At 34.6% G+C, this 18845-nt stretch overlaps 2 protein-coding genes and 1 long non-coding RNA gene across 3 annotated transcripts; all 3 read right to left on the bottom strand.

The window, feature by feature from the left end:
• Positions 1-884: 884 nt before the first annotated feature.
• On the bottom strand, positions 885-2569 carry LOC120137102 (peroxidase 42-like). Its single transcript, XM_039152949.1, has 4 exons — positions 2282-2569; positions 1994-2182; positions 1628-1793; positions 885-1525 (listed from the first exon to the last, which is right to left on the bottom strand). Exons 1-4 carry the CDS (start codon positions 2501-2503, stop codon positions 1116-1118), a joined length of 987 nt encoding a protein of 328 aa, XP_039008880.1. The 5' UTR covers positions 2504-2569; the 3' UTR covers positions 885-1115.
• A 12352-nt stretch (positions 2570-14921) lies between these two features.
• On the bottom strand, positions 14922-16618 carry LOC120137104. Its single transcript, XR_005517409.1, has 3 exons — positions 16496-16618; positions 15116-15222; positions 14922-15030 (listed from the first exon to the last, which is right to left on the bottom strand). It is a non-coding gene; the product is annotated as an uncharacterized LOC120137104 (long non-coding RNA).
• A 503-nt stretch (positions 16619-17121) lies between these two features.
• LOC120137103 (tRNA wybutosine-synthesizing protein 2/3/4-like) lies at positions 17122-18329 on the bottom strand. Its single transcript, XM_039152950.1, has 3 exons — positions 17989-18329; positions 17705-17832; positions 17122-17344 (listed from the first exon to the last, which is right to left on the bottom strand). Exons 1-3 carry the CDS (start codon positions 18327-18329, stop codon positions 17286-17288), a joined length of 528 nt encoding a protein of 175 aa, XP_039008881.1. The 3' UTR covers positions 17122-17285.
• Positions 18330-18845: the final 516 nt, after the last annotated feature.

The raw sequence follows: 18845 nt of genomic DNA, 5'->3' as shown, positions 1-18845 counted from the left end.
CTAGACCTTCATTAGCACTCGACTCCGAGGTTTTTAGAACCAAATACTCTGCACCGACTCTTCAAACTATAGCAACAAATTTCAAGTCTTTTTAATCCGGACACCAGATAACAAAATAATCCGAACCAAATGATCCACAGCAGCCAGAAAACTTAAAGTCAATTGTCACATCCTGAATTGGAACTAAATTGAAAGCATTGTAAAAGTCAATGTCATTTTGTAAGTTTCTATAAGTTTAGGGATTTAAGGAGCAATTTACCCAAAAATTTAAGTTGTTTTAAAAAACACTACCTTTCTTCTCCACTCTTTTTCCCTGTTTGTGAAAACGTTTTTTTTATTAGTTTATCCTAACATTAAAAAAAAGGTTAATTTTTTTTTTGTTTTTATAATTAATTTTAAATTTTTGATTTCTTTTTTCAAAATATATCATCATTTATAAGAATAAAAAATAAATATATTTTAATTTATTAAAATTAAGATTAAATATATAAATAACATAAACTATTTATGTAATTATACCATTAAAGTATATTAACAACAGTTAAACAGATCACGTGTGTGACCAATTTATTATAAACGATAACGTTAATAACTGATTTATAACTTTTAAAACATCAGTGTTAAAAACAAAAATTGCCCAAACATTAGTGACCATGGAATAGTTTACCCTTTAAATATCCCATTGGCTGGAATCTTTTTATCCAACTATGTGGACACTTGTAGGGCTATATTGTCTCTTTAATCTATTGTCGTCCTACAGATGGGTCTTTTTCGTAATTGACACATCCTAAAAATCTGCACTCATCAGCGTGATGTCGTAATGTGGAAGGAAGGCGTATATGCATGAATCATTCACAACTATTAAAATCATTGAAATCCATACATCATACACAATCAACAGTCAACACCATCCTTACATACATACATACATTACATCATCTATCCTAACATCCACAGCTCCCATAACTAACATCCATCCTAAAAACTGCAATTGATCATATCATACCAGTAACATTATATCATTATTGATCACTGAACAAAAACAAACTTGTCACTAGGACAAGAAACAACCATTTTATTCGGCCACAATCAGCTCTCTTTAGCGAAGAAGCCTTTTAGTGAAGCTTATTTGCAAGATTGCACTGCTTCCTGATCTCACCCTTGGTACCGGTGAGAGGGTTGTTCTCGGAGAGTAGCGTAATGGCCCTGGAGAACTCCTTGAAGAAATAGTCTTGGCTCTTGGCCATTTTCTTCACATAAGGTCTGGTCCTTTTGTCGTAAGCCAGTTGGTGGTCCACAATCAACAAGCCTTTGTTGTCCAGGATGTTTCTGTAGTAGTTGTTGTCCAGAACCATGGGTGTCCCACGGTCGTTTCTCACGTACTGCACCGCCTTGGGGTCTGGGATTTGATCAGGGCACTTATGGAGCATGTGTGGAATATGGTCGGGGTTGAGCGCAGGGTCAATCTCTGGGTACAAACGGTGCACCAGCTTCACACAGTGAGTTCTGCCGACACTGTGAGCTCCTGTTTTGCACAATAAAGAAAACTAAACTTGAGCCAAAAAGACGCGACAAACATAGTGGCATGTATATTTAATGATGTAAGTGTAAAGATGCAAAGGAGTACCTAGGAGGGCCACGACTCCAGGGGTGTCGATACCCATGGCAGCAAATCTGTCGAGAACGCCAGAGATGGTCTCGTTGTGGTCTGGAAGATACTCCTCCACAACATCTGCTCTGCTCCTTCGACCGTCTCTTCTTCCAGTTTTGAGAGGGATGTAAGGGCCTCCAAGCTGAAGCAAGTAAATTCAGGGTAAACATTTTACCTGTCTGACAAGCTAAACTAAGAAATGCATCCAGGAATTTCATATTATGGTTTAAACTAAGATCTCAACGCATGAAATTGAAGTTGAAACCTCAGATTCAGAGAAGCCAAAAGACGCTGTCAACAGAGACCAGGAGTGATCTTAAGAGGGGTCAAAAGAAATTTTACCGAAGCAATGCCTTCTCTAGCTGACAAAACAAGGATATCAGCGCAAGAAACAACTCCAGGACACTCCCTTTCTACAGCTTCTTTGATATCCTCAATGTACCTGAAATTCCTTAGGCCAAAGCTCCTGTCTGTCTCCTTCTCAGACAAGCTCCTTCTTGTGGAGTCTAGCAGCAGTGAAGCATCACATGACTAGTCCAAAAAAAAAAGATGAAAAATTAAAAACACTTCATGTTAGGGTATATAAAAGCTATAAACACAAGTTGAAAAAACCACTGTACAGAAATTTACCTGAACAGCACAGTCATGGAAAATGTTTCTCAGCCAAGAAAATGCAGTGTTTTTGTGTCGTTTGTACAGTAGCTTGACTTGCTCTTTAATAATGTCTTCAGCCTGAGGACAAGTATCCCGGTAGAAGTTCATAACAAGACCTGGGTCTTCCTCATTCTCTGCAAATGCAGAGGCTGCTGAAAAGCAAAGCAAAGCAAAGAAGAAGAGAGCTTTGGCACCCATATTTTTTTGCTTATCACTACACTCAACTAAAGGTCACTGACCTTGCTTTTGATTTCTTGTGAGATGCTTGCTTAAATAATTCAGAGAGCGGTAAGTACAGTCACGTGTATTTTTTACACTTGTCCTTAATACTATCCGGCATTTACGAGGTTAACAACACCTGTAAGAGTTAAACAACAGAAAATGCCAAAGATTCTTAAGTTAAAAAAAAAAAGAAAGATTGACAGAGGGACCGAGAACCAAAGCCAGTTGATCCAACGGTGTACGGTGGAAGATCTGGGAAAATCAAGCTGTAATATTGGAATCCTTTGTCAAAATCAAATTAATTTTAGGGTGTGTTTAGTTCAAGAAATATAATATTATTTATGAGAATAAAAGATTATTAGAGGATAGGATTACTGTAAATGTTATATTTTATGTTTAGTTGATTTAATAGGAATGTAAGATTAACGTATTTAGTTAAAAAAATAAAAGATTATTAGAATGTATATTTAACTAAATTGTCCTTATTATATATTTATATAATATTACAAGTTGAAAAATATTTATATATTTTTTTTTAAAAATTTAAATTCATAAAATTTATATAATTTTTTTACAAAATTAAAAATATATAAAAGGTTTAATGAAAGGGTAAAATTTTATTTTAACCCCTGAACTTCATATAAAATTTTAATTATAGATTTTTTTGTAAATCTAAAATAATTTAAGGATAAATTTATAATTTAACCTTTGTAGAATTTTTATTATTAATGACATAAAAATGATATTTTTGAAAGAAAAAAATTGAAGGATATTTTGTTTCAAAACGCCGGTAATGTTACAATAGCTAAGGGAAGAGAAGTAATGATATTCTCGATAATATACCTAAAAAATTTACTATTAATAATAAAACATTATCAAGAATGACATTCTCAGAAATGACATTCTCAGCCAAACTAAACGGAACAATATTTCATTCCCGAGAAAAATTTACATTTCACCATCCAAATGCCCCCCTAAAATTCCTAGAAGATTTTTGAAACATTGCTACCAAATTATCCGGTTCTGCTGTTGTTGGAAGATGTTGGACCCGGATCTACTGTTACTCCATGTCTCTCGTACAAGATTTGTTCTTTCCATAATCAGTAAAAGTGTAAAACCTAGACAAGTAATGGAAAATGTTGAGGCAAAATTAAGGGTTACAGAGTCAAGTTTGACTGTTGTAGTGAAGGTCTATAGTAGTATTTCTATGGCTAAATTACATAACTGACATCGTTTGTTTTTAATTTTACTTTTCTAACACCGTTCGATCAATATTTCCAAAACTAGCACCCTTTCTGTTGAGTTGGCAAAGGCGCGTCCCCGGGGACGCGCTTTACCCGTGTTTTCGTTGAGTTGGATGTCACGTGTGAAAGGCGCGTCCCCGGGGACGCGCCTTTGCCATATCAGCAGACACGTGTGGAAGGCGCATCCCCGGGGACGCGCCTTCCATTAAATGTCATAAATGCCCCCATCCGTTTTTCCTAACTACCCCTCCTCCTCCCCTATATAAACCCCCTCAACCCTCACTCATTCTTCACACCAAAATCATCTTCTCCTCTCTTATATAACTCAAATTCTCCAACTATTTGAGTTTTAAATTTGTTATTAGTGGTAAGAAATTTATTTTTATGTTAGTATTTTTTTAAATAGTTATTATTTTTTATATTAATATATTTATGTAAATATTATTTTTTTATTAAAATAATATTTATATAATTATTATTTATTTAGAATTATTAATTTTTTGCTAATTATATTGTTTTGTCTACAGTTATAATGGAAAACGAAATGCTGTTGCGATTGGATATTGATCATATCTCCAGACATTTTAGCGATATGGTAATATTTTTTATAATTAATGTTAATATTTAAATTTATTTTTATTTTAAAGTTATTATGAATTTATATTAATTTTTACTTTTTATAATATATATTATTTAGGATGCTGATCGTATTTTAGAAACTTTTATTAAAAATCTACGTATACCGACACCGGAACGTATTTTGCCATATTTGGCTTCTGCTGGGTTCGGGTATATTGCAACAATTATAGGCGGTTGCAAACTCGAACCTGTCCTAATTTCTGCACTGATTGAGAGGTGGAGGCCCGAGACACACTTTTCACCTTCCATGTGGAGAGGCAACAATTACATTGGAGGATGTCTCTATGCATCTGGGGCTTCCCGTCGACGGAAATATGATGTGTGGTATGGCGGATGGTGATTGGCAATCAATGTGCATTGATTATCTTGGAGCTGCTCCGCCAGAGTTTAATGGAGGTAGAATAGCTTTATCTTGGTTAAAAGCTAATTTTGAGGTTTTAAATGAAAATGCTTCAGAGGATCAAGCAAAGGCATGTGCTCGGGCATATATTCTACGAATAATTGGAGGAATATTGATGCCCGACAAATCTCGCAACCAGGTGCATTGTATGTGGTTGCGGCATCTGATCGATTTTGATGAAACTGGAAGATATAGTTGGGGTGCTGCAGTTTTGGCATTTCTCTTTAGAGAAATGTGTCGGGCGACGAATTATAAGAAAACTGCTATCGGTGGATGTCTTCTGCTTCTACAATCATGGGCGTGGTTCTGCATGCCTTTCTTATGCCCGATCGTGAATGAACCATATGTATTCCCCTTATTGTTGAGGTAATTTTCGAACTAAATTTTGATTTAAATATTTTCAATTAAATAGGGTGATATTTAGTTTATATTATATTTCATAGGTGGTCGATGAAAAGAAATGACCATAAAAGTATACCTACTGGGTTAGAGGAAATTCGTTTACTTATTGATACGAAAGCTGGGTCTGAGGTATGTTTTTAAATTTGTTTAATTATTAATATTTTAATTTAAAATATTAGATATAATTAGAATATTTTATTTATTTGAATTGTATTTTATTTCAGTTTCAGTGGATACCTTATGCGAGCGATGAAGTGAAAGCTTGCATCCCACCCCACCTTAGTGGGTCATTAGAGGTATGGATATCAGTTATACCTCTTATATGTTATGCTATTATTGAGTGGCATCCAGTTGATCGCGTGCTCCGTCAGTATGGTTGTACGCAATATATTCCTGGAGCTCCTAGAAATTTAGACGACGTGCATAACATAGATAGACGGGGAAAGAAATATGTTAACTGGGTGGTGAGACACAGAGATTGGATTGCGCTTTGGGAGAACCGATATACACTGTTGGCCCATCGACAATATTACGCTGAAACTGGTCATATGGTTACGGATAACTATATGGACTGGTTTAATGAAAATGGGAAGCCGTTTCTACTTTCGGCGGAAGCACGAGGGTTAACATTCCTAGGCGCCGAGAAAGACGTCAACCGTCTCAATATCATCGTCCCCCGACGCGTGGACGGAGAGAAGGCGCTACCGGTTCTGCATCAGTCCCACCACAACATCCTTATTCGTCGATGCCGCAGGGGTACATGCCCAGCCCTCCACTTCATATGCCAAGCCCACCAGTTTATATGCCATCTCCGCAGGGTTACATTCCGAGCCCGCAGGGTTACATTCCTAGCCCGCCAGGTTACATGCCTAGCCCGCCAGGTTACATGCCTAACCCGCAGGGTTTTATACCATATGGAGGTGCATATACGACTATGTTTAATGATCCAGCATATGCTTCATATGCATCTTATTTGGCTGGTGGTGCTTCTCCGCAGATACCTCAATCTTCATCTGGATCACATACATCGATGCCAATGTTTCCACAGTTTCCACAGTTCCCGGGGAGCGGTGGGATTGTTACTAGCACTCCTCCAGGGTCGTTATTTTATACAGGCCCTTCAGCCCCTTCAGCGTCATCTACACCAAATGAAGAAAATGCTGCTGATGATGATAGTGAAGATGAAGAGACTGAAGAACAAGTTCCACGAAGAAATCCTCCACGAAATAGGCAACCACCGCCATGTGGAACTCATTCGAGAAGACGACATCGGTGATCTAGTTATATTTAATGTTATTTAAATAATTAAATTTCAGAATTTTATGTAATTTGGTTATGTTATTTAAATGTTTCATGGTTGTTACATACATATTTTTTAATGTTATTTTTTATTCACATTTAACATTAAATGTTTGATAAATGTTTTTAAAATACAAATTATATTATTCGAAATTTAAAATAAAAATAAAAATAATATTATTCAAATTTAAATTTAAAATATAAATTATAGTATTCGAAATTTAACATTAAATTTCAACTTAATATTCCAATTGTATTCGAAATTAAAAGTTATATTCCAATTATAGTTCACAATACTTAAATTGAAATTAAATTTATCCATACATATGATTTTATCATTAACATATATATTAAAACGTATACATTAAAATCAACTTATGTTGAGTTCATCGATCGACGTAATCAACCAAGAGGGGGTGAATTGGCAATTTATTCAATGTCACATTTCAATGCTCATTCCATACAATTTCAATGTCACAATCAACTTATCATTTCACATTTATTCAATTTATTCATAACATTTTATCTAATTTATTCAAACTTCACATAACGTTTTAATTTAAGTTATTCTTAACTTGTTGAACTTTCAAAAGAAGTTAAATTTAAGTTATTCCCCGAGGGACATGAGTGACATAATAGGGCAATGATAATATTCTCTGACGAAATAATGGAAGGCGCGCCCCCGGGAACGCGCCTTCATGTGAATAGTGAAATAATAGGTACTGATATATCTATTGTCCCGAGGGACATGAGTGACATAATAGGGCAATGATAATATTCTCTGACGAAATAATGGAAGGCGCGCCCCCGGGAACGCGCCTTCATGTGAATAGTGAAATAATAGGTACTGATATATCTAGTGTCCCCGAGGGACATGAGTGACATAATAGGGCAATGATAATATTCTCTGACGAAATAATGGAAGGCGCGCCCCCGGGAACGCGCCTTCATGTGAATAGTGAAATAATAGGTACTGATATATCTAGTGTCCCCGAGGGACATGAATGACATAATAGGGCAATGATAATTCTATGACGAAATAATGGAAGGCGCGCCCCCGGGAACGCGCCTTCATGTGAATAGTGAAATAATAGGTACTGATATATCTAGTGTCCCCGAGGGACATGAATGACATATAGGGCAATGATAATATTCTCTGACGAAATAATGGAAGGCGCGCCCCCGGGAACGCGCCTTCATGTGAATAGTGAACCGATTATAGACACTATTATATGCAACGTATTATAAACTTTCAAAACAAACTTCAGTTCACAATCTTTCAAATTTTCAAATTCCCAAACTCTAAATTCTCAAATTCTCTGAAAATGAGTCGTCTTTCTGCTGTTGTTTTGTATGATGGAGAAATTAAGGAAGCTGAAGAGGGGGTTATTTTGAGTCAGATCATTATATCCCCTTAACCTTGAAGAGAAACATCACAATTGAGGAGTTAATCACAAAAATTTCGTTAAAGATTCGTGTAGCAGGCCAGAGAAGACTATCTTCACTTCAATACAGATTTCCTACTGAACTTTTTCCGCTCACATATACATCATTTCAGCTTTCAAACGATGATGATGTTTCTATGATGGTTGATGCTCATATGGGGAGTTCACAATCTCTTATTGAAATGTATGCCACTTTTATTGAGGTTCGTGTAACTCGTGGTCTCTCATATTGCTCTCACTTTGGCATTGCATATCAAACTGATCAAGTTGATAGCCCGACACAACTTATCTGTAATGATTTCACATCATTAATGGCGGATCCAACGCCATATACCATGCCATCAAGTTCAATAGGAAGGCATTCATCTGCAACTGCTTATGATCTCAACCCACGTGGCTTCACCAATAATCCATATGGCAACAGCTCTTCTACTTCAAGGGGCAGACATTCATCTGCCAATGTTTTCAACTTACATATGGAAATGCCAACGAGACGACAGTCTATTCACATCCCACATGATACAATGGCCTCAAGTTCAAGGGGAGGACACGCAAGCGGGAACTTATTTGACCTCAACATTGGATTATCGGAGGAACCCTCATCTCCACCAGAAGAACCTCTTCGGGAGCCAGGTGCAGATGGTGCTGAAACGGGATTATTCGTTGAACCTGACTCACCACAGTTTAACGTACATTCTGATGATGACGAGGATGACGTTTCGATAAATAAAACACCAGCCGAACTTCCTGCACATATGTATGAGGCTGATTATGATGCAATGTATGAGCCTGAATTTCCAGATCTTCCTGATGTTGGCAACTATGGACTTCAATCATCAGTCAATGACGGTAATTTACATATTGGAATAGAGTTCGCATCGAAGGAGGAAGCAATGATGGCAATAAAGAGTTACAATATTCGTAACTCAGTTCAGTCCCGAGTTGATCGATCTAACACGGAGAAATATGTCTGCTACTGCGTCCAACGTCACAACGGATGTCAATGGATGGTCCGTGTATCAAAGAGGAAGAGGAAGAACAACTTATGAGAACTAACCAGATACAACGGTCCTCATACATGTTGTGCAACAGGTATAAACCAGGATCATCCCAACTTGGACTCCAACATTATTTGTCAAGCAATCATGCCCATTGTGAAGCAAAGCTCTCATATAGCTGTTGCAGTGTTGATTTCTGCTATACAGTCACAATATGGGTACACTGTCTCATATAAAAAAGCGTGGTTGGCAAAACAGAATGCCATTTGCAAACTTCATGGCGAATGGGATTCCTCTTACAACGAGCTGCCCAGTTGGTTTCATGTTGTGCAAAGACTTAATCCCGGGACAATTGTTGAGTTCGAAACTTAACATCATTACGTGAATGATCGAATGGTTCGCGATCGCTGCCAATTTTACCGAGTCTTTTGGACTTACCCTCAGTGTATTAATGCAGTCAAGTACTGTAAACCAATTGTCCAAATTGATGGTACTTTCTTGTATGGGAAATACAAGCAAGTTTTATTATTGGCTGTGGTCCAAGATGGAAACCGCAATATTCTTCATGTTGCGTTTGCCCTCGTTCAAGGAGAAGACACTGAGTCTTGGGCTTTTTCCTTAAAAATTTACGTTTACATGTTGTCACCAGGGAACGACTATGCATTATTTCAGACCGAGGAGCCGGGATAAAAGCAGCAATGGACTCTTTGGGTACAATGTATAGACCTCCACATGTTCAACATCGTTATTGTGTCCGTCATATTGCTGCAAACTATTACGGAAAATACAAGAAGAACGATGAACGTCAGTTAGTCGTGCGGATGGTATGTTACTTTTTCCCAATTTTTCTATCAATTTCTTATTACTTATTTATACTTCATATTAACTATTACATATTCCTAATGGCTTAGGTTACGAACTCTTACCTCAAAGGTTTGAGTCGATGCTACAAGAGCTGTTTGGCAAAATAAGAAGGGGTGCGAGTACATTATGGACATCAGCAAAGAAATGTGGACAAATGCATATGACGGGGGGTATCGCTATGGTTATATGACAACAAACTTGGCTGAAGCAATAAATTCAACCTTAAGGGGGCGCGTCATTTACCAGTCACGGCGTTGGTCAAAACGACTTATTTTCGTTTGGGTCAACTCTTTGCAAAACTCGGTGGACAAGCTCTTACTTGGATGCAAAACGGACATATTTACCACCCAAGACTAGTAGCCGATTTACAGAAAAAAGTGGCTACATCAATGGGATGTTAGTTACAAATTTTTCTCGCACCCGTGAATTGTTTCGTGTAACCGAAATGCCACGTCCGCTGCAAGGGATTGAAGCTAACTCTTTCAGAGTTAATCTGCAAGAGAGGTGGTGCGATTGTGGTTTCTTTCAAGCACTCAAATATCCATGCTCTCATGTCATTGCTGCTTGCTCACATTCGCATTTGGACTACAAAATTATGTTGATCCCGTATACCAACTTTCACAAGTTTTCAAGGTATATGAATTTGAGTTTCCGCCCATAGGAAACGAAAGAGACCCAAATGAGATTCAAACTTGGCTTACAATTGTACCAGATCCATTGCTATTGAGGGACTCAGGTCGTCCAAAATCTACTAGAATACATTGTGATATGGATATTCGGGAGAAGTCAACAGAACAAAACGATGTGGGCATTGTAGAAACATCGGGCACAATAGAAAAAAATGTCCAGCTCTGTTATCATCATATAACCGTTAACTCTTATGTAATTAAAGTTTTAAATGAATGTTTTTATTTCTAATAATTTAATGTTATTGCATTATATAATTTGTCAATGTATGTACACCTAAATAATTTTTTTTAACTTTTAAATACATAAATATATTTAATATTTATTTAATATAATATTTAATATTATTAGTTATAATTTTTTTTAAAATATAATAATAATTCCACCTTCTAAGTAGAGAAAATATTAAATTAAACAAATTAAAAGTTATTAAAAAATTTATGTATACGATGACACATTTCATGTTCTGATTAGAGGATTAAATTTATTAAATTAAATTTTCAATAAGACTAATTTTATAAAATATGTAAGTCTTGAAGATTAAATATGTAATTATACTAATTTATTAACTTATGCATCAATATTTTCGTTAAATATTGATATGAGATGACTATATTGATTGATAACATTTAAATAATTAACTGATAAAATTAATAGATCGATAATCAAAATCAAAAATACTCGAAACTTGATAATTCTTACATTATAATCGAAACATTTTACATAATATATTATTAATTTATAATAATAATAAAAATAAACTATTTATTATATAATAAAATACGTGTCTGCTGAGTTGGCAAAGGCGCGTCCCCGGGGACGCGCCTTTCACACGTGGCATTCAACTCAGCGAAAAACACGGGTAAAGCGCGCCCCCGGGGACGCGCCTTTGCCAACTCAGCAGAAAGGGTGCTAGTTCTGGAAATATTGGTCAAACGGTGTCAGAAAAGTAAAATTATAATCAAACGATTTCTATTGTTACTATTACTTGCAATGCTGGATCTCAAGGAGTAAGGCTAGATTTTGTCATATTATATTATATATATATGCACTGAGTTGAGTGCAGCTTTTGCAATTTTTTATGCTAAAATGTATTGAACTTTGAACCTGCACGTGCCTGTCGGTTTCCAACCTTTTTTTTTCTCCCATTTGTGCACGCCTTTATTGGTTTTGGTTAAGAAATTACAGTTGAGGGGTTATAAGTAAATTTTGGAGTTTAAAATTGAACAAATAATAAAAAGATATTCATATCGTATATCATCTTCAATAGAAGCAATTAACTACGGGTTGGTGAGATTTTCTTTTATTAGAATAAGGATTAAATACACCACTGTAATTTGTACCAAGTTGCTCCTTAAAAGTATTTTTCATGTTTTGTTTTATAAATTTAAATCGTTACATGGTTTGTCTCTAATCATTAATTATGTTAAAAATAATATAGGTAAATTACATATTTAGTCACTCAACTATTTTCACAATTTTGTTTTCGTCAATCAATTATTTTTTCTTTCAAAATAATCATTGAATTTAAGTTCTTATTCCATTTTAGTCACCTAATTTGATTCAATTTAATTTTTTAAATTTGTAACATATAATAATTCATTTATATCACATATTTTTTAATTGACATATACATTTAACCTATAATGACAAAAACAATATTATAACATAAATAATTAACAACATATTAAATTTTTTAAAGTTGAAAATTTAATAAAAGAAATATTAAATGTTAAATTTAAACATCATAAATATTTTAAGAAATAAAAATATGAACGGGTTATTATTCATTTATAAATGTATATGTTTAGTAAAATTTAAATACCATATTTTGAATTGGATTAATTTTAAATAAATATAATTATATCACATATAAAATCAAACTATAAAAAAACATAATAACAACCTAATTTAAATTTGAACACCATTCTAATTGTCAGTAACTAACATCAACACGCAATTACTCATCGTCACACTTAATAATGCACACAATTATTAGTTTGGATCACTTGTCACGGCCTCGTCCCGAGCCAACCCCGTGAGCCAGTAGATGAACCGGTTTCAGAACCTGCACCAGAGCCAAATCGAGAGTCGGCATAGGAACCAGCTCGAGAAACTACGAGCGTTTGGTGTGTTGTTTATTAAAATTTTATACTTATTTAAAATTAGTCTTATTCGAAATATGAGATTTAAATTTTACTAAACATATACATTTACATATAAATAATGACCTGTTTGCATTTTATTTCCTAAAATATTTATGAGATTTTAATTTAACATTTATTTTATTAAAATTTCAAGTACAAACAACTTAATATGTTGTTTATTATTTATTTTATAATATTATTTATTATTATAAATTAAATGTATATGTCAAATAAAAAATATGTTAAAATGAAACAAAAACTTAAGTTTAGTAATTATTTTTGAAAGAAAAAATATTTGGGTGACGAAAATAGAACCATGAAAATAGTTGAGTGAATATACATTTAATTTATAATAATAAATAATATTATAACATAAATAATAAACATTTACTCATGTTTTTAACGGAATTAACGGTTTGAGACAAACAAGATAACGATTTAAATTTTATAAGACAAAACGTCCCAAAAATACTTTAATGAGAAACTTGGTACAAAAGACAAAGTGATGTATGTAAGCCTTAGAATAAAGGTATTTATTATTGAAAACATTGATTAATTCTGTCATTGCGAGTAATCTCAATAGGAGGTAAATGATTGGTCATGAATTATATTTCATTTTCATTAGTAAGGATCAAACACCCAATATCATTACATCTCATTGTTTAGATAAAAAAAGTTATAATAAAAGAGATAAAATTATCAAAACTGAAATTGATGCCAATGAATTCAGTGCAAAAATTTGTACCATTCCAGTAGGTGAGCATTCTTAAATATACCATTAATGCAATGTTTTAAGTACATATGAGATAATATAAAAAAAAAGTTTGAAAGATTGGTAGAGATGATTAGTAGTGAGATATACAACGAATAATTTCGTCGGATGAGTGTAGTAGTACTTTTGTTTGACGTGAATATGATGGTTTGAGATAGTAAATAATTACATGAAATTACTACAACTTGATAAAAAAGAAGTGAATTCGTATGCTCATAGTAAGTATATTTCATCTTTGAGTAAATATATGATTGGGGAAGAGAAAAAAACTGAAGACAACAAATGATTAGTTAATAACTTGCAAATAGTCTCTTTTGATTAGAACTCTAAAGCAAGACTTAAATTGTTCAAAATCAATTAATTTGGTTTTGGGGCGGGGGGGGGAAGAGAAAGGTACCCTTCAGTGTTAAGTGGGGTATGTATTGCCCATAAAAGAGAAAACAGAAAGTTAAAAGGAGCGGTAATCAAATATAAAAATTGAACTTGGAATGAAAAAGAAACAAGGACATTGGATTCGTTTAGATCTTGGAGGGAAGAAGCAGCCCACTAGCCTACCACCGAGAGACATTTGGGTGGGGGTACCTTTCGATGATTTAAATAATGGGTCCACCCACATGAAAGCTACATATTTTTGTAATAGAAATTTGTTCGTAACATTATTGTTATTCATGGTAACGGTAAATACATTATTGAAAAATATAGGATAGAAAGCTAACATTATTGTTGGTTTTACTATTACTATTATTAAAGAGAACGCTATTGTCAGTGTCATGTAAATTATTTCATTGAAATTAATTATTTAGGCTTAATAATGAGAGACTTTTGTGGCTTTTAGCAAACTATCTTTATTTCTTATTATATTATAGGCAAGTTTAGGAGATGAAGATGGAGTGGAGGGACTTCCAATTTTCCCACAATGCCCTTTCGTAACCCGCTATGCCTTGGGATCTAATTTTCTCTGCACGAAGGGTAGATGTGAGAAATTGGCTGGAGGGTTGGAGTCAAGGTGAAATGGGTGGACCATACTGCCACCGACACTTTTAAAACCCTCTAGCTTTTTATGGATAACCGTGAACGGCCATGTGATGAACCATCATGGCAGCTAATAATAAAAATATTTTAAAAAAATGAAATGAAAAGAAAATAAATAAAATGTACGGAATAGCCACGTGACCTTATTTGCATGGTAAGGTAAACGATAGAAATATTAACGCTAGACGCGTCAACATTCTTAACTATTTTTGTATGAAGGCATGCATTCGGATTAATGGTTATTATTGCGATGACCACACATGACATACCTGCTTTATTAATCTCTTATGTTGAAGGCATTAATATTGCAATTTTAATGAGTTCAAATAGAAAAAATGTAAAAGATGTTTTAATTTGACTACACTGTTACATGACCAACTTATCCGGGGATGAAGTCTATCAGAGTTGATCGGGTTTTGGGTGAATAAATAGACCATTAATGGGTAAACCTCATTGTAACGAAACAAGTGATGCTAGATTTGTCTGCATCTAACATCAGCAACAAGATGGCGTATGTGTGGGGCATACCATTTCACTCTCTCCGCGTGATCAATAATAACTCCCCAACAACGGCCTGCACGCAACCATTGTCACTCAAGTAAACTGCTATTTCTTAAATAAACATGAATCCATGTGTTCATGAGCTCAGAAAGTCATACCCTCACATCTTGCAAACTCAGATATCGATTTTGAAACATGGTTAGCCCACAATTCCTCCTCGGCGTCCTTCGCATTCCCATGGACATGCAATATCCCACCCTCACTCCTGCATTTTTAATACCATTAAAGGTGACCACACATATTGTAGTGGACTCTTGGCTGAGAAACAATTGCAAATTGGGATAACTGAGAAGAAATGAATCTAATATACAAATTTAAAGAAAAGCAACGTAATATCTCCCATCTCTGTTTTGAAAATCGGATCGGATCGGCCGGTTCAACCGGGAACCGTTGCTTAGTCCGGTTCAATCTAAACCGGTTGAATAGCTACTAGTGAACCGGCCAGAACCGTTAAACCGTTCGAACCGGACCGGCTGAAAATCAGAAAAAATCAGGAATTTTGTTTTTTTTTTAAAAATTAAACCAAACAACGTCGTTTGTTAAATGAGCCAAGTCGAACTCGAATATTGCTGAGCTCGACTCGAACTTGAAAACTTTAAAAGTAAGTTCAACTCAACTCAAACTCACAAGCTAAAAATTATCAAGTTCAACTCAAACTCGAAATATAATATTGAAACTTGAACTCAAAAAGGCTTGAACTCAAAAAAACTCGATTGAAGCCTAAAATTCGAGCTTGATTGAAGTGAAAGAATAGTTCATTCAATGCTCACCAAAAGGCTCCATGATTTTGAATGTTAAATTACCTCTATTATTTATAGAAGTTAGTTGTGATGCTCTTCTATATTTCTTACAATGTGAGATTGTTTTGTTCTCATTTTTACTCTTAGACTTTGGGATGCTCTTCTATGTTTTCTTAGCCATGTGAGATTGTTTTTAAAAAAAATTAAACCAAACAATATCACTTTGTTATGATTTTTTTAACCCCAAATTTATTTTTTTAATTATAATTATATAATTATATTTATTATTTAATATGTTTTACCTTAAATATTATGTTGTAGTTAATTTGAATCATTTTGTTTCACTTGATTTTATGATTTTTAACTTATATATGTTATGATTTGTTTTATATAACTTGTGATATAAAAAAATATTTTTTATTAAATATTTTTGGTATTTTTATTGAATTTTTTAAATAATTATGACGTCGTCCGGTTCTTCCGACCGATATAAAAAATATTTTTTATTAAATATTTTTGGTATTTTTATTGAATTTTTTAAATAATTATGACGTCGTCCGGTTCTTCCGACCGATTGGACCGATTCGACCGGTTGAACCAGTGAACCGGTAACATGACCGGTTCACTAACCGGTCCGGTTCTGAAAACCATGTCTCCCAGAATTTAGAATATAAAGTCGAAACAAGTAAGAGAGATGACATGAAATGAAACACAAGTAATAGCATCAAAAGAAAGCACCTTAATGCCCTCACAGCAGTAAGCCAGCTACCCTCACTTGATGGGATAAGACCAAGACAAACCCGATCTGGAACTCCCTATAGGAAATAATTAATACGAATCAATCAACACATGGTTCATTTTTTATACTTCAAGCTCATGTTGCCATGGCAATACGTTACTTTTGGTCTATTTAAATAGCTGAAAACTTTAAAAATCAATATTGGATCATTTCATGAAAAGGTATATATTTCCATATGCTGCATTTTGCGCTTTTGGCATAGAAGTTTACAATGCAGACACTAAGCATGTCAACATACCTTGTCAAATCTTGTAATTTAAGAACACAATAACCCACAAAATGATAAGTGCCACACCATTAATTCAATAATTTCTAGTCCAACGCTGTTACAATAAAATGTAGATCAAGACAGATATGGTAATTGATAGACCAACAGAATTATCTATCAATATCAGTGCGAAAAAATAAGTCTACTACTAGTTAAAGGTCACAAAAACCAAGTTAGCATGCATTTAGATTTGGATTTAATGTGCATGTATTAGAGAAAAAGCTGAAAATACTCGAGATTTGGAGAAAATTTTGAAATACATAAAAATCATAATTACAGCCTACCTAATGAGGAAAGGAAACACAAAATATCCAATTCCAGCAAACAGATCCACAATGACTGCATCTGTACTATCCAAATTGGCCATACGGATTTTCTCAGAAAGATTGCCCCAAGAGAACATGCACTTAATAGCATCAAAAGAATATAGAATCCCATTCTCACGATGATCAACCCAGCCACTATCTCCTACAAGTATCTCCAAAGTACTGTCCCTCGTACCATTTGCAGCAACTCGACCCTTGACAAATTATAAGAAATAATTCAATGAGCGCACAAGTGGCATACATAAAATGATGAATGGTATCGATAAGATTCAGAACTATTGACTCTTTGTCTAAATATGAACAGTTAATATAATTCAATTCATAATTCCTACAACAAAATGGAACCAACAGTTAAATACATAAACAAACTAAAACCTTCAAAGTCATCTCTGGAAATAATAGCTTCGCCTTTCATGTAAAAATTGGTCATAATGAATCAACTGTCCGACTAATTATACATGAAAATCATTTACGGTGTTAGGCTGAATCAACCTAAGACCAAAAGATTTTTAAGAAAGTAAAGAATGAAACAATTATCGGTCAATATATCTTACCTGCCTTGCAAGGCGGAAGTATTAAGGGATTCGGCAATAATGGGCCAAAGCTCCCCCCAATTGAATCCCATACTGGGTCCCTGAAGGAAGAAATTGGGAACACAATAATATCACCGAGTCGTTCCCACCTGAATTAGTCAAAAGGTGTTAAAATATTGAGAGGATATGGCATCCACATTTACACAGAAAACAGAAACAAGCCACTGCCACTCTATATCTGACTACATAAGTTTCACATAACTGAAACCGGCACAGAGCAAACAAAGTGAAGTAATGAAACAAACCTGTTTGGTAGCTGCTCCAGAAGTTCATCTGATAACCCATTTTGCCTAATCAAAGAGGCATCAGCTTCAGTCATTATTTTTAGGGGAGATTTGGAAGCTTTTCTTCTTTGAACAACCTCATCTGGCAACTTAATAGCACCAAATTCCTTAAGAATGTCCAAAGCTGCTGAGGAGGACATCTCATTTAAGAGAACTTTCAGCTTTAAATGTTTTGAAAGGATGATGGTCACCCGACCGTTCAAATTTGTCTTCAAGGAATATAGCACAAAACTTCTGTCACGGGGAAAGAGATAAATAAACCATCCTCTTGTGCATACACTTTTCTCTCTTGATCTAACCATCCAAACCAGGGTTTTAAACAACGGTCCGCGATCGCAATTTCGGCCGCGATATAGCGGTTTCGCCGCCGTCCAAGTTACCCGCGACGGCCGCAATCATGGTAAATCTGAAATCAAATTACGCCATCAAGGATCGACACAATTCCCTCCGAATAGGTCGATCCCTTACTCCTACCAACGATCCAAAACCTATTTCTCCTAGCACATTCAACTGACTCTTCTCCTTAAGGTGTTTAATTAATGAATTCACCCTTTTAATGATGCATCTTGTCGAAACTTCCTACATTTTTTAACAATATATAATGTTATAGTTCTTATATATTTTGTATCAACGTATTTACAAGTTTAATGAATACCTTATTTTCATGTGCTTTCCTCCGTTCTTTGTATTCTTTACTATCATTCCTTGACTGTGTGATGTAAGGTTCCTTTTCAGCATCACTCATTGAATTCCATTTGGACCTCACATCTTTTGTCACCTAATATTAAACATAAACGTTTCTTTAATCAATACATTAA

The sequence above is a fragment of the Hibiscus syriacus genome, unplaced genomic scaffold (assembly GCF_006381635.1).
Source record: "Hibiscus syriacus cultivar Baekdansim isolate YM2019G1 unplaced genomic scaffold, ASM638163v2 tig00110647_pilon, whole genome shotgun sequence".
Taxonomy (NCBI): Eukaryota; Viridiplantae; Streptophyta; class Magnoliopsida; order Malvales; family Malvaceae; genus Hibiscus; species Hibiscus syriacus.
Note: the sequence above shows the minus strand (reverse complement) of the source record. Positions and strands in the feature narration are given on the sequence as shown.

Coding starts and splice junctions, on each gene's coding strand:
- LOC120137102 (XM_039152949.1), bottom strand. CDS start 2,503: ATGGGTGCCAAAGCTCTCTTCTTCTTTGCTTTGCTTTGCTTTTCAGCA. Junction 1,794..1,993: donor CTAGAGAAGGCATTGCTTCG/GTAAAATTTCTT, acceptor TACTTGCTTCAG/CTTGGAGGCCCTTACATCCC. Junction 1,526..1,627: donor TGGAGTCGTGGCCCTCCTAG/GTACTCCTTTGC, acceptor TGTGCAAAACAG/GAGCTCACAGTGTCGGCAGA.
- LOC120137103 (XM_039152950.1), bottom strand. CDS start 18,329: ATGGTTAGATCAAGAGAGAAAAGTGTATGCACAAGAGGATGGTTTATT. Junction 17,833..17,988: donor CTGGAGCAGCTACCAAACAG/GTTTGTTTCATT, acceptor TGACTAATTCAG/GTGGGAACGACTCGGTGATA. Junction 17,345..17,704: donor ACTTCCGCCTTGCAAGGCAG/GTAAGATATATT, acceptor TAATTTGTCAAG/GGTCGAGTTGCTGCAAATGG.